Source organism: Castor canadensis, chromosome 1 (assembly GCF_047511655.1).
Source record: "Castor canadensis chromosome 1, mCasCan1.hap1v2, whole genome shotgun sequence".
In the NCBI taxonomy this organism is placed as follows: Eukaryota; Metazoa; Chordata; class Mammalia; order Rodentia; family Castoridae; genus Castor; species Castor canadensis.
Genome location: NC_133386.1, coordinates 202,860,443 through 202,874,495, shown reverse-complemented (window position 1 = coordinate 202,874,495; position 14,053 = coordinate 202,860,443). Strand labels below are relative to the sequence as shown.

The following is a 14,053-nucleotide window of genomic DNA, read 5'->3' as shown; positions in this document are numbered from 1 at the left end:
AGCACTGACTCTGTCACTGATTTGCGCTGGCATTAGTGAGTCTCTAGTACCACAACCCACAATCTAGCAATTTCCAAGTACCTCTCACCGACTGGTCACTTCTCACCAGCATGAGATAGTAAGCATTATCCTAGTTTGCAGATTCATTAGCGAGCTAATCTGAGGTCACTTGGCTAAAAGTGGTGTCCCTGAGAGAAAAGAGGAAGAAGGGAGGGAAATTAGCAATCACTGGGCTCTTGCCGTGTGCCTAGCCCTGTACTGGGGACTGATACATACTCTCTCATTCCGAGAGTTGCTCTGAGTATTACCTCTCCCTACAAGGAGAGCATGGCAGGCAAAAAGAGTTGGTGGTGGGATATGGAGTAGCACCCATGTGCCAGCAATGTCCTGGTGTGTGAACCTTGGGCTGCTCTACAGGGACATAACATCTGCTGCACAGAGGAGTGCTCCCTGCAAGTCCACTGTCCCTGGCCTGTCTCAGGACTGGATTTCATCTGGAGAGGAATCTGGAGGCTGGACTCCATTCTGTCTGCACCACTCTGGTCTCCCAGAAAAAGTCTTGAGCTAAGCATGAGCTTGAAATTGGCCATCCTAACCAGTCCCAGGGCACAGCCTCCAGTTTTGCTGTGGCCCAGACACCCCAAACCAGGTTTCCCAGAGCATCCTTCTCTTGCTTCTGGCCTGAGGGGTCTTGATAACCCAGGCAGCCCTCTGACACCTCCTTCCCCTGGGACCAGGCCCTCCAGGACCTTCTTGCTGCCCTCGGATGCTCTTCCTTGAGCCTCCAGCTAGGTGGAAGGCAGTCCCTCCCCAAGGCTTTACTTCCCTTGTCACCCCATATCCTGGAAAGGAGACCTTATGGCAAGCACACCTGTGACCCAAGAATGACTAACGGACACATGTGATCTAGTGCTGACTCTGAGGAGGAACTGCCCCAAGTAGTGCCCAGGCCTTTCTTCAGCAGTGGGCCTAAACTTCCCAGTCCTGCACTGCTGACAGGGCAGACAGGCAGTGAGGCAACTTGCTCCAGATCACCTGGGAGTGAAGAGGAACTTGCTAAGGACCAGGCCTCACAGACTCTTCACCAAGGCCAGGAATGACATCAAGAGCCTTGGGCCCTACAGGGAAGGGGAAACCCAGAAGGAAGTTGAAGACCATGAGCACCTTACTGTGCATCTCTCACAGGACTTAGGCTGCTGCCTGGCAGGATGGAGAAGGTGTCTTGAGCCCAACCTTCTGGGTCCCATGGCAAACTAGATAAGTAGACTCCTGCCCCACCCCCCCCAAGGTCTGCTTTCTCCTTCCAGCATGTCAGGATTTGGTCCCTTTGGCTATCTGGCTGAGTTGAAGCCGTACCTCTGACAGACCGCTCTGTCACATGGTACATTCTGGATGCCCTTTGATCCCTGCTGCCCCAGGACTGATCCAGGAACTTGTGTTGGATGCAATGTGGAGCTCAGATAAAGGGTTTGTGACACTGCCTAAGTCCAAAGGGAGAGGCAAGAAAGCAGGTTCCAACCTCTTCAGAGACAAGGTCTGTAGGCGAGCCAGGGAAAGACAGATGAGGAAACAAGGCAGACAGCACGTCATACAGGGTCCCACCATGGTCCCAGTGCCAGAGCCAGAAAGGCAACTGCAGTCAACCTGTGTGGGCTGGAGCGATTGAAAAGGCTTTGTGGAGGAGGAGGAGTAGTCTCCATTACTTGGCATGGTGCCAGCAACAATCTGGCACTGGCAGGGCTGAGGTGTGGAGAGGTGTGGCCTTACCAAGCCCCTGCCTAAGCACACTGGCCTGTGTGACAAGAGTTGAGGGTAAGAGTTTCTGGATCCATCCAGGAAAATATCAACCACCCAGTTTGGTCTGAAAGTACTGGGAAAACCTCCCTTATCCCTTATCACAGTGTCTGGGCTGTTGACAGATGAGCAGCCTACCAGGAAGTGGCCGAAACCAGAGCTAGGTCCTGCTGTGGCCACCTGGAGCCCTTCCAGGGTAAGCTACACACACTGCCTAGACCAGTTTAACTAAACCCTCATCCTTACTCATGACAATACAGTGTCCCATTTATCCCAGAATTGTTCCATCCCTGGCTCTTTGGTTTTTGTCTTTTTATCCTTCTGCTATTCCAGGATGTAGGTAATACACAGAAAATAGCATGATACATGTTCTTTTTAACTAACAGAGTCTACGCCTATATTTCCAGTCCACAGGTCAAGAAATGGTAATGCTACCCCGACTCCCAAGGCCTTCCCAGATCACACCTTTCTCTCTTTCCCCAAATAATCAATATGGATTTTTCTTTTACTTTTGATTTTTGCAATAAGCTTTTCCCTGCTTTGTTTTTAGTCTTGTCACACACGTAGTGATAACTAAGAATTTTTTTTTGTAGTATTAGCCAGGTGCTCTACCACTTGAGGCATGCCCCCAGCACTTTTTGCTTTAGATATTTTTCCTATAGGGTCTCGCTTCATGACCAGGTCAACCTGGACTGTGATCCTTCTATTTACACCTTCTGTGTAGCTGGGATGACAGGCCCACACCACCACACCCAGCTTTTATTGGTTGAGATGGGGTCTCATGAACCTTTTGCCCAGGCTGGCCTCAAACTGCAATCCTCCTGATTTCCAATCCCCCCACCCCCCAGTAACTAGCATTACAGTCTTGAACCAATATGACCAGCCTGAGAATTTAATTCTTAATTTTACATGAGTGGAAGCACACCGTTTGATATTTTGCTTCACTTGTTCAGTATTGTTTAAGATTCACCTGTGGTATATGACTCAAGGGGGACTCCCCCTTGCAGAGTCTGAGCTGTCAGGGTGGGCCTGACACCAAGTGCCTCAAGGCATGAGGTTACGGTCTCCTATCCCAGATGTGGGTGCGTGTTGGTGCATCGAAGCAACTTCTCTGGCATAGCACACGAGGCTCTGTTTGGGGGTCATGTGTACATCTCTAGGTAGAATCTCTGGGACATCTCCTCCTGTGTTTGGCCTGTCCTACTGCCTTGCTTGGTGGTAGGGGTGTTGTTTTTCTGGCCTTGTCTGCAGTATCGAGGAGCATGAGTGTGTCCTGTGAGTTACTGTCTGTAGTGCCGAGAGGTGTGTGTGTGTGTGTGTGTGTGTGTGTGTGAATGAGGACTGCAGCCACAAACCCAGGTGTGCAAGGAATGCTGCAATTGTTTTCTTAAAATGGCATGAAATGGAACCTAATCTCCTGTGGGAACCATCCCTCCTGTGGGCAGTGGATAGGATCTTGCTCCCTCTGGGAGTCTGGGTCCAGCCCTTTTCAGGGATGGGCAAGGTATTTGGAAAGTCCCTGTGGTACATGGCCACAGTGACGACAGAACATGAGAGGCACTGGTCTGGTCTGGGGGCCTCTTGAATGCAGGGGCTGTGCAGGACAGGCTGTCTGCTCCCCACCAGCAGGCACAGCAGCGTTTGCGGGTTCAGGGCTTAAGTTGCCAGGCTGAAGCCTCTGCCTGCACCCTCGAGCTGCTGCTGGGTGCTGTGCTGAGCACAGGCTCCCTTCGGAGTAATCACAGGCACCCATACTCCTGCTAATCTAGGTCCATTTTCCCTTTTCTGTGACTTTGTCTCCCACCCCTCCACTATGAAACTACTGAAGACCCTGGGGGGGCTCTGGAGGTCTGTCCCTCTTTTATGATGCTGGGGTGTTTGGGAGGGCTCCAGACTTAGGAGACCTGCACCCTTAACACCATCTGGGGTAGGACAGCAGAAGTTCCCTGGGGGTGGCATGGATGCCCTGTCAGCTGGGGGGTGCTGAGAGCCACTAGGTGTGGCAGAAGCATTAGGAGGTGGAGTGAAACAGAAGAAACCAATGGCTGGGGGGGGGTGTGGCTCTAGTGGTAGGGCATCTGCCCGAATTCAAAAACCCTGCCAAAACAAAACAAAAAATTTAAAGGCCAGGTTCTGTAGCTCAAACCTGTAATCCTAGCTATTGAGAGGTGGAGACCAGGAGGATCATGGTTTGAGGCCAAGCCAGGCAAAAAGTTTGCAAGATCTATTTTAACCAATGGCTGCACCTGCGCATCCTCCAAGCTACAGTTCAGAAGCACAAATAGGATTGCAGATCCTGACCAGCCTGAGCGTCAAGCAAGACTCCCCCTCAAAAATAACCAACACAGGGGTGGTGAAGTGGGTCAAGTGGTAGAGTGACTGCCTAGCAAGCATGAGGCCCTGAGTTCAAACTCGACTATCACCAATAAATGAATAAATAAAATGAAGTAAAATAAAATAACCAACACAAAAAAGGACTAGTGGAGTGGCTCAAGTGGGAGAGCATCTGCCTAGCAAGCTGGAAGCCCTGAGTTCAACCCCCAGTACCTGAAGTCAATCCAAGAAGCAGCACTGGTGATTTATTGCAGCAGACATGGCCCCTAGCCCTGAGGTGCTCTCTATGGCTGTGCCTGCTCCCAGCAGATCCTGCTGCTGCCATCCTGGGGGCCTATTACAGCTGTTACAGGGGTGCCTGGAAGCCTAGCCTGGATGCTTATTTGTCCCCTCCCACCAGGTTCTCCCACTGTCCCAGGCACCTGTAGCACTCTGGTCTGAATCAGACATGTGGTGGGTGTGGGGGCTCTGGTAGGGATGCCAGGGGAGAGGGTGCAGAGGTCTATGCCCTGCAGGAAGCTGACACTGTTCTAGGCATACCTTCCTGAAGCTAGGGCAGACATGGAGGGAAGCACCTGCCATTCCCTCTGACCCCCTCCCCTTCTATCTGGCAGTAGATAAGTTTGGTGAGTTATGATACATACAGTTGGATCCGTCTTTCAAATTTGAATATGCTGTCATCATGAATTTTGGCATTTATCTGTTTTTTCAAAAATATTTCATGGCCAGATGCTGGTGGTTTATGCCTGTAATCCAAGCTACTCAGGCGGCAGAGATCAGGAGGATCAGGGTTCAAAGCCAGCCCTGGGCGAACAGTTCACGAGACCTTGAAAAACCCATCACAAAAAAGGGCTGTGGAGTGGCTCAAGTGCCTAACAAGTGAAAGCCCCTGAGGTCAAATCCCAGTACCGCCAAAAAAGAAAATTTTTTTCATGAAACATTATCTTGATTGCTATTTCAGTGCCCTCTTCATCTGGTACCTGGGCAGCACCTTGCTGGACTAGCCTGCTGCACCTTGCTCTGTGCCTTGAGGATGTAGTAGATGCTACTACCTGTGCTGTAGCTGGCTATGGCTTTCTGCCCTGGCCACCTGGTGCCCCTTCCAGGGTGGATGGTTCACAATGCCCAGACCCAGCCTTGAGTGAACTCTCACTCTTACTAATGTCAATATAGTTTCTGACTCACCACATAATTGCTCTATCCTCAGATCTTTATCTTTGGTTTTCCTTTCATCCCATTATTCTGAAATGGGATACAGAATATACATGTTCACATTTTTTTTTCTTTTTCTGCAGTTTTGGGGATGGAACGCAAGGTCTCACACGTGCTAGGCAAGCGTTCTACCAGTTACATCCCAAGCCACGTTCAAATTCAATAGTCAGCATTTGTATTTCCATCTCCACAGGTCAAGAAGTGGAAACACCACTTCCACCCAAAAGCCTCTCCACTATCATATCCTCCTCTCATCTCAAAGGCAATCACTATAGACTTTTTTCTCCTTTACTATTGATTTTTTGGGGAAGGTGCTCAGGGTTAATTCAGGATTTGAGGACACAATAAATAGGCACCCTACTAGAGTCACACCCCCAGCCCCCAGGCCCTACTACTGACTTGTAATAAGCATTTCCTTGGCTTTCTTCCTAGTTATCTAACACGTTAGGGATCACCAAGCAAGAATTTAACTTTTAAACTTACATGAATGGAACCACACAGTTTTGCCTCATTTGCTCATAATTGAGATTTTTTTTGTCATACTAGCTGTTGGTTGTTTCCCCTGCTGTGCTGTTTTCATTACTCATCTAACTAGTACTGAGAGCCATTAGCAGTGCCTAGGTTGGGGGGGTTGTGGAGGCTTTTATAAACAAGGCAGCTGTGTACATTCGCACACGTCCTGGAACAGGTGTTCAGGAGTGTCCTCCAGTCTTAAGAATGGAATGGCTAGCTCACAGGGCGTGTCAGTTTTGCAAAATAACACCCAACTGTTTTCCCATTTGCTCATAGTAATTTACTCCCACCAATGGGTTATCAGTTCCGATTGCTCCATTTGCTCAACACTTGGTATTGTTCAACTTTAAGGTTTTTGCCAATCAGGTGGGTGTTGATGGCATTTACTTTTCTGATTACTAACGAAATTGAGCTTTTTCACATGCTCCCTATTAAAATATCATCTTCTGGGGCTGCCATTCACATCTCTTACCAAGGTTCTTATTGTTATCTGCCTTTTTCTTTTTTTAAAGAACACTTTAGTAGTATATGATAATTATACAGGGGGTTTCATTGTGACGTTTCCATATATACCTGCCGTTTTCTTTTTTTTTGGCAGTACTGGGGCTTGAACTCAGGGCCTATACCTTGAGCCACCCCATCAGCCCTTTTTTGTGATGTTTTTTCTAGAAAGGGTCTATTTGCCTGGGCTGGCTATCAACCACAATAATCCTATCTCTGCCTCCTAAGTAGCTAGGATTACAGGTGTGAGCCACCAGCACCTGGCGTTTTTTATTTTTGGTGGGACTGGGGTTTAAACTCAGGGCTTGGAAACAGCAGACACTCTACCTCTTGAGCCACACCTCTTCCATTTTGCCCTAGTTATTTTGGAGATGGAGGTCTTTCAAACTATTTGCCTTTGCTGGCCTTGAATTCTGATTCTCCTAATTTCAGCCTCCCAAATAGCTAAGATTTCAGACATTAACTACTAACCCCCGGCTTTCTTTTTTTGAGGCAGGGTCATGCTGTGCAGCCCAGACTGGCCTCAAACTTTCTAATCTCCAGCTTCAGCCTCTCCAAATGTGCCCCTTTCAGGTGCCCAGGCCCAGCTCCTTTGTTGTTTATATTAATGTAAATGCAAACATCTTTTCCAGTTTGGAGCTGGGGTTAGGGATGCAGCAACACTGGTCGAGTGCTTGCTTGGCATGCCCAAGGCCCTGGTTTAATTCCAAGCATCTGGGGTCTGTTTCTTTGCTCTATGGTTTTAGACGAAGTTCCTAGTAATGGAATGCAACTGTCAACTTTCTTAATTTTTCCCTACTGTAAGATAATTGAAAACTTCTCAACTTAAATGTATTTGTTTTTCATGTCACTCTTCCCTCCCTAGACAGCAAACATTGCGTGGAACTTTTGTTCATACTGTAAGCAAGGGCTGGTGGAGTGGCTCAGATGGTAAAAGCACCTGCCTAGCAAGCCTGAGCCCCTGAGTTCAAACCCCAGCGCCACCAAAAAAAAAAGAAAAAAAAACACATACTGTAAACAAGTCACTGCTCAGTGATACTCTATTGAAGGAATGAACACTAAGCAGGAATAGGTAGTATTCAGCTGGCATTTTACCCGCTCCCCACTTCATTTTCCAAGTTAGAAAGCTGAGGCTTTGAGAGGCTGAGTGATGTGACCAAGGAACGTAGGCTCCCAGGTACATGGGTTCCCAAGTTAGTCTGACTTCTACTTGCTACTTCCCAGCAGCAAGTCAATGGGCAAATTAGCCTCTTTCAGCCCAGTTTCTCCACCTCTTAAAAGAAAACAATGGTTTGTAATTGTAGAAGAGAAAATATTTGCAAAGATTTTAATTTCAGGACTTGTTCATACTACGTGCTCAAAAAAAGGACAGGGCTAAAGCTGGGTGTAGTGGTTCACTCCTGTAATCCCAGCACTTGGGAGGATGAGGCAAGAGGATTGAGTTCAAGGCCAGCTTGGAATACACAACAAGACCCTGTCTTAAAGAGGAAAAAAATCTTTTTTTTTTTTCTTCTTTTAAAGCACAGGACTTGAATTGTACCAATTTCAAGTGTAACTACTGACAGCCAACTGGAATTCCTACACTCCTTTCCTTCCTAAGACAGTTGGGCAGACAGCAAGATCTCTGCCCACACTTCCCAGAGACTAGGAGAGCAGATGGCGTGATGACTGGCAGATGAACTCTTACCCATGTGTGGTCCACCCTCTTCCTGGTACCTAACTCCCACTAACTTTTCCACCAGGTGTTGCCTAGCTCAGCTGTTGACATGGCTGACAGCTGGAACCTCACAGCCTACCTGGCTCCCAGGAAGAGATCCAGCCACACTCACCCACGTTATTCAGGCATTGGGACACTCCAAAGCACCTGCCAATGTCCACATGGCTCAGGTGACTCCCCTCTGGAATGGGAAGGGAAGCTGCCAGTTTCGGTGTGCACTGATAAGGAATATGGCAGAATGACCAGTCCCTGGGGAAAAGGCAACTCTTGGCCCACTAGCTTTCCAATGCACAACGCCCAGTCATGAAGGCCACTGACTTTATTGATCTAAAAAATTTTACAAGGACAGTGGCTGTTCTGCCAAAAAAGGAGCCAAATGGCATCATATAGACTGGGGGACAAAGGGCTGAACAGGACTCAGGAATCCACTCAGGAAGGCTGGTAACTGTCCCACGGAACTGACAAGGGAAGGAGTTAGGGCAATGCATGCAAGAGTGACAATTCCAAAAAGGTTGAAATGGTGGGGGGAGAGAACTCCCAAAAGACCCTGGAGTACATTGGAGGTGAGTGTGACAACAGCAATCTTTTCTTTGTAGAGGGCAGGAATGAGCCTCCACTCAGCTGCAAACTCTGGAGACTCAACATAGGGGCTGGGGGCTGAGGGTTCCCTAGAGAACATCACAAGAAGGCATCACACCACTCTCGAAGGCACCCAAAGCAGTCCCGGGACTGCTTGGCATTGGCACCACATGTGTCCTTCAGCCATTCCCGGAAGAGGTCTTCATCTTTCTTCAGCACCAGAAACTGGCCAAGAACCACATAGGCCTACAAAACAAAGCAAAGAGCATGTTGTTAAGTGCCCTGTGGAACTAAAAGCAAGAGGGCTGTCTGTAGTCACACACCGCTGTGACCATGCCAAACTCTTCTGCTCCCAGAAGTTAAGCATGGTCAGCCTGGTTAGTACTTGGATTGGGGGCGGAGGGAGCAAGACCACTTTTGTGGCATTCAACCAACACACATACACGCCTAAGAGGCAGGCAGGTTTTGCTCCCACCTCATACCAAGTGGCCTAAGTCACGTCAGAATATCTACCACTGCCCCACCCCCATACTTACTTTTCCTCTCAATCTGTCCTGAAATACTACACTGTTCCATCCCTAGCCCTCCCAGGGCATATGCAGCTGCCCCACACCTTGTCAAAGCCCCTTTCCTCCAGCTTCTTGCCCAGGACTTCGCCAATCCCGGCCAGGCTCCCCACTGGTTTTTCTCCCATGGGCTCTGCCACGAAGTCTCGGTGTTTTTGGGAGGTTGTCATCTTGATCGTCTTACTCTGAGAATCCCAAGAAAAACCAAGTTAAAGCTGAGGACAAGGAACTCCCAAGCGGAATTTCACATTAAGAGGAAGCTAGGCCAGTTGGAGTGCTCTAGATGAGAAAACTGAGGACCAAGGAAAAGTCTCTTCCACTCTCTGCGGGTCCTGGATTTTATTACTGTGCCAATGTAAATACTATTCTGCCCTAACTGGACGCCCGCAAAGCGGTGGGAAGATCCCCTGGGTCTGCAGCCAAGGCCCTCCCTGAAGCTGTCACTCTCTCTGTGACCTTGGTTGAGCCAGTCACTGACGGTGCCTGGATCAGCCACGTGGTGCAAAAAGCTAATGAAGATTCTCTGTGGTCCAAACGCCTTGCACAGACTACAAAGAGCGAAGGCTGGCAGTGCCGCAAGCTGACTCCTGCAGCCCCGCGGGGGTCCACGCCTTGCCGCGTCCCGCCGGCCCCGCCCCCGGCGTGCCCCGCCCCCGGCGTGCCCCGCCCCGCCCCTCCACGCGCCACCACTCCCACGCGCCGCCCCTCCCGCAGCGCGGCCGAGCCCGCTCCAAGAGCGTACTCTGTGGCTCGCCTCAGCGATGGGGCCCTGCCTTCCCTCCTCCCACGACTCCTCTGGCCTCCACCCAGGGCCTACTCCGCAGCTCGCACTCACCCGCAGCTCACACTCACCCGCAGCACCGGCTCCCGTAACGGCTCCTCCCGCCACTCAGCCGCTCCCGCCGGTACCTCTAACCACTAGAACTTTCTTCGACTTCCGCTTCCGGTTCACCTCGAGCGGCCTTAAAAATAGCCAAATTGGGCGCTTCTAGCCATTGAGTGCCATAGAGTTGGGGCGCCCAGATCTCCACAGTAGCCTTTCTTTTCCGGTCTTTCCAGGGAAACCGCGCTGTCTTCCATGATCTTGCTTTTCGACCCGCCCTTCTCATTTGAAAGAAAGAAGCCTTCAAGGAGAATACTTTCTTCTGCTGCCCGTCATCCGGAATTCTAGAACTTAGGTTTGCCCGAGCTGGCCTTGGGAAGAGTTAGAGGGACGGACAAAGAGGAAGGGCAACCGGAAGGTTTCCGAGAGAGCGCCGGAAGTACAATCCTGGGCTGTGTCCGACTCAGACTCTCGTCCCACTCCTCGCGATCTGGCTGGCGGAAACCAACACCAGAGACCTGAGTCCAGGCGTCCAAGTCGACGCTACTGTCGTGACCAGTGGCAAGTCCCATTTCGGTGCTTCCGCAGGCTCAGTCTTTAAGTGAGCCGAACACGAGCCTCTCGGCGTCGGCCTGGAAATCGGAGGCTGCTTTAGCCTGTGGAAGCCGAGGACTGGAGAGTAAGTGCGGGTCTTAGATGATGCTTCCTCGTGGATGGGGAGACGGGGCAGGGAACGGCAACTAGAGGTGATACGTGGGCGTTTCCTTTGGCCTTCTGAGTACCGAAATATATATGGTAAATAAAAACCAAGCCTTTCCACAGACCTTTAACTCATTCCTGTCTTGGACCGTCGTGCTGGTCACCTAATTAGACTCTGCCTCTGATGTGTGTTAAGAAATTGTCTACGTCGTGTGGCAGTTGGGTGAAGGAGCATGTTGAGGAAGGTACGGTTAACTTCAAAACACTTTCCAGTGGAGTTGCCAAAATGATTGGCCTGGAACACGTGTGTAGTTTCATGATCACAGCAGTGCTTATGAGGACAGGAGTTAATCATACGACACTCTGTGCTGAGTACGTCTTCATAATCTAACAGCAGTGCTCACTTGTTATGTTCTCTGGTGCCTAGAGAAACTGAAGAGTTAAGAAAATAACCAGGGTAGGATTTGAATTCATGCAGTGAGACTTCTGAGCTCATGTTTTTAACCAGAACACTTCACTCCTCAGTATAAGGCTGCTCATCTTCAAAGCAGTCCTGGCTTCTGAGACTGCCATCCAAAGAACTCGGGAGGAGAAGCTGACAGTATCTGAATCCCTAGCCACCCTGGAGAGCACTCAGCATGTCTCAGGCCACCAAGAGGAAGCATGTGGTGAAGGAGGTGCTGGGGGAGCACATGGTACCCTCTGACCAGCAGCAGATTGTGAGGGTAGGTGACATTGGGCCAAGCTGCCCTGCCCCCTTCTGTCCTCCCACTGTACCTTTGGGGTGGAGGTAGGGTGCAGTGCAGATCAGAGGTGTTTGATTTGACTGGTGAGGTTGACTGATTTTGTTCTTTCCTGGCCCAGGTACTCAGGACCCCAGGGAATAATCTGCATGAGGTGGAGACAGCCCAAGGGCAGCGCTTCTTAGTGAGCATGCCCTCCAAATATCGAAAGAATATTTGGATCAAGAGAGGTGAGAGGCAGCCCTCTAGAAGACAGAACCATTTCCTGTGACCTTGGCTTTCCCCATTGCAAGTTGGACTGGCTTTGTTTTTGTTACCTACAGGGGATTTTCTCATTGTTGACCCCATTGAAGAGGGAGAAAAGGTGAAGGCTGAGATCTCCTTTGTGCTCTGCAAGGACCACGTGCGCTCTCTGCAGAAGGATGGGCTCTGGTAGGGCGGTCTTCTTGATCATTGGCCCTCTGGCTTATGGGGGTACTGACTTCCTAGCCAAGGAATTAGGGGAGGAAAGGTCACGATACCCTGAGAGGTTTCTCTGTCCTCTCACCTGGTTCTTCTCTTGGCACAGGCCTGAGGCCTTCTCTGAAGTGACTGAGAAACACAATAACGACAGGAACAGGTAAGGAGCAAGTCCCGGGACAGGGAAGACAAAACATAGGGGTTCATGTCTTGGTGCCTCAGGAAGAAAGTTGATCCCACCTTTTTCCCAACGTACAGTTCCTAATGACAGCTCCCAAATATGTGGTAGAACGTGTGGTTATGAATATGGCTTGAAAGTCACATGCCTTGGGTTAAAATGCTGGCTTTATCACTAACAGCATACTGATTTTAGGCAAGTCATTTAATATCTTAAGTGTTTCCTCAGGATGGGGTGTAGCTCAAGTGGTAGAGCACCTGCCTAGCAAGCACAGAGCCCTGAATTAAACCACATTAACACCCTCACCTCCCCCCACCCACCCCGGCCCCAGGAAATAAAACTGTTTCCTTGTCTAGGTAATGGGATCTTTGTGAAGAGTAAAGAGCTAGTGCTTTTAAAATTGCTTAGTATAATACTTGTTAGGGAATATGGGCCCATTAAGTATTAGTTGTTTGTAGTAGAATTGTTACTCCTAACTGAAACCAATGGCTATAGCAAGCTTTTGGGGTGGAGTCAGTCTTTTTCTCTTTTTTGAGGGGAGATTGAAGCAAGGTCTCAAGTATGCTAGGGAAGCACTCTACCAATTGAGCCACACTCCTGGCCCTTTTGTTTGTATTTTGTTTTTGAGATAGGGTCTCTAACTTTGTCTGGGCTGGCCTCTACCTTGTCTTCCAAGTACCTGGGATTAGAGTAGCTGGTATTACAGATGTGCACCACCATGCCCAACAGTGGAGGACAGTCTTTAGCCTGTCTTCTTTGGCCTAGTTTTTCTACTGTTTGCTCTAATTTTGTTTCTCTTTTTAGTATTTATAGGATGTTTCATTTTCCAAGTCCTATGGGTTCCTGACTGCTTGGCCAAACGGGCCTCCTTTTTTGAGACTCCTTAGTTGTATATCTGGTTTCCCCAGAAGGTGTTGAGCTAACTCTCGTCTTCCCCATGCAGACAGACTCAACCAGAACTTCCAGCTGAGCCACAGTCGTCAGGAGAAGAGTCTGGTTCTGAAGACGATTCTGACCTCTTTGTTAACACCAATCGCAAACAGTATCATGAGAGTGAGGAGGAGAGTGAAGAGGAAGAGGCAGCCTGAGACCCCAGGATTCACTTCTCCACTTGCTCAGGGACAAGTGCCCGGCTCCTGTGGGCTTGGACATTCCCAGGGTGCCATGCAAATCTTCTCCCCTGGATGGGGACAAGGCAGGGCTCCTCTCTAAACTGACCTTCTGACCTAGGAGAATTAAACCCCTGGTGGGTGGTGACTTTTATTGGTGTCTGAGTACATCTCTGTGGGGAGGGAGACTTGTGATGAAGTTAAAAACCTGCTCCTTGATGAAGATCTTGGGAGCCAGAAGACAGAATGGGGAGGAAATGGGGACTGGTTAGAATCTTTCTCTGTGGTTCACTCAGTCACACTCTCTCATTGGGCACTTAGAAAGTGCCACTCCCTGTACCATGCTTCCTTGCATGTATTTAACATTAGGAGCAGTTCCACTTCCTTGACTGCTCACAGTAAATAGCGATTCAAGCATTCAGGATTGCAGTCTAGGACCTAGTGTCCCTCTGCCTCTCAGGAACTCTCAGAAAGAATCCCATGGTGCCTTACGAGCCTCTTCCCCTAGCCTTCCTAGTTATCTATTACAAGAGTGCTCAGTGCCTGCACCATATACAACCCCAGTTAGAACCCACCTGTCTCCCCTTAAAACTATCTGTCATCTCCAGACTTCTTGCTGTGGTCAGCAAACCTCTGTATGCTTACCATTTCTTGATTTTTTTTTTTTCATCTTTTAAATTTTTTTTTGGTGGTACTGGAGTTTGAACTCAGGGCTTTATGCTTGCTAGGCAAGCACTCTACCGCTTGAGCAACTCTACTAGCCCTCTTTTGGTGTTGGGTATTTTTGAGAAAGGGTCTCGCTTTTTGCCCTGGCTGGCCTCGAACC

At 49.4% G+C, this 14,053-nt stretch overlaps 2 protein-coding genes across 3 annotated transcripts; one reads left to right on the top strand and one right to left on the bottom strand.

Annotated features, from left to right (window-relative positions):
* Positions 1 to 8,375: 8,375 nt before the first annotated feature.
* Banf1 (barrier to autointegration nuclear assembly factor 1) lies at positions 8,376 to 10,222 on the bottom strand. Its single transcript, XM_020164865.2, has 3 exons — positions 10,069 to 10,222; positions 9,264 to 9,401; positions 8,376 to 8,896 (listed from the first exon to the last, which is right to left on the bottom strand). Exons 2-3 carry the CDS (start codon positions 9,384 to 9,386, stop codon positions 8,750 to 8,752), a joined length of 270 nt encoding a protein of 89 aa, XP_020020454.1. The 5' UTR covers positions 9,387 to 9,401; positions 10,069 to 10,222; the 3' UTR covers positions 8,376 to 8,749.
* A 5-nt stretch (positions 10,223 to 10,227) lies between these two features.
* On the top strand, positions 10,228 to 13,381 carry Eif1ad (eukaryotic translation initiation factor 1A domain containing). 2 transcript variants are annotated; one of them, XM_020164864.2, is made up of 6 exons: positions 10,228 to 10,718; positions 11,264 to 11,463; positions 11,603 to 11,711; positions 11,805 to 11,913; positions 12,050 to 12,100; positions 13,062 to 13,381. In XM_020164864.2, the coding sequence occupies exons 2-6, from the start codon at positions 11,377 to 11,379 to the stop codon at positions 13,204 to 13,206; spliced, it is 501 nt and encodes a 166-aa protein (XP_020020453.1). In that variant the 5' UTR covers positions 10,228 to 10,718; positions 11,264 to 11,376; the 3' UTR covers positions 13,207 to 13,381. The 2 variants fall into 2 exon arrangements, with proteins under 2 accessions (XP_020020453.1, XP_073905477.1); XM_074049376.1 differs by lacking the exon at positions 10,228 to 10,718 and adding an exon at positions 10,844 to 10,983.
* The last annotated feature ends 672 nt before the right edge of the window (positions 13,382 to 14,053 follow it).

Excerpts from the sequence above, each read along its gene's own strand:
- Banf1 (XM_020164865.2), bottom strand. The coding sequence starts at position 9,386 with ATGACAACCTCCCAAAAACACCGAGACTTCGTGGCAGAGCCCATGGGA. Across the intron at positions 8,897-9,263 it reads AGGAAAGGGGCTTTGACAAG|GCCTATGTGGTTCTTGGCCA; the intron begins GTGTGGGGCAGC and ends TTTGTTTTGTAG.
- Eif1ad (XM_020164864.2), top strand. The coding sequence starts at position 11,377 with ATGTCTCAGGCCACCAAGAGGAAGCATGTGGTGAAGGAGGTGCTGGGG. Across the intron at positions 11,712-11,804 it reads GAATATTTGGATCAAGAGAG|GGGATTTTCTCATTGTTGAC; the intron begins GTGAGAGGCAGC and ends TGTTACCTACAG. Across the intron at positions 12,101-13,061 it reads CACAATAACGACAGGAACAG|ACAGACTCAACCAGAACTTC; the intron begins GTAAGGAGCAAG and ends TTCCCCATGCAG.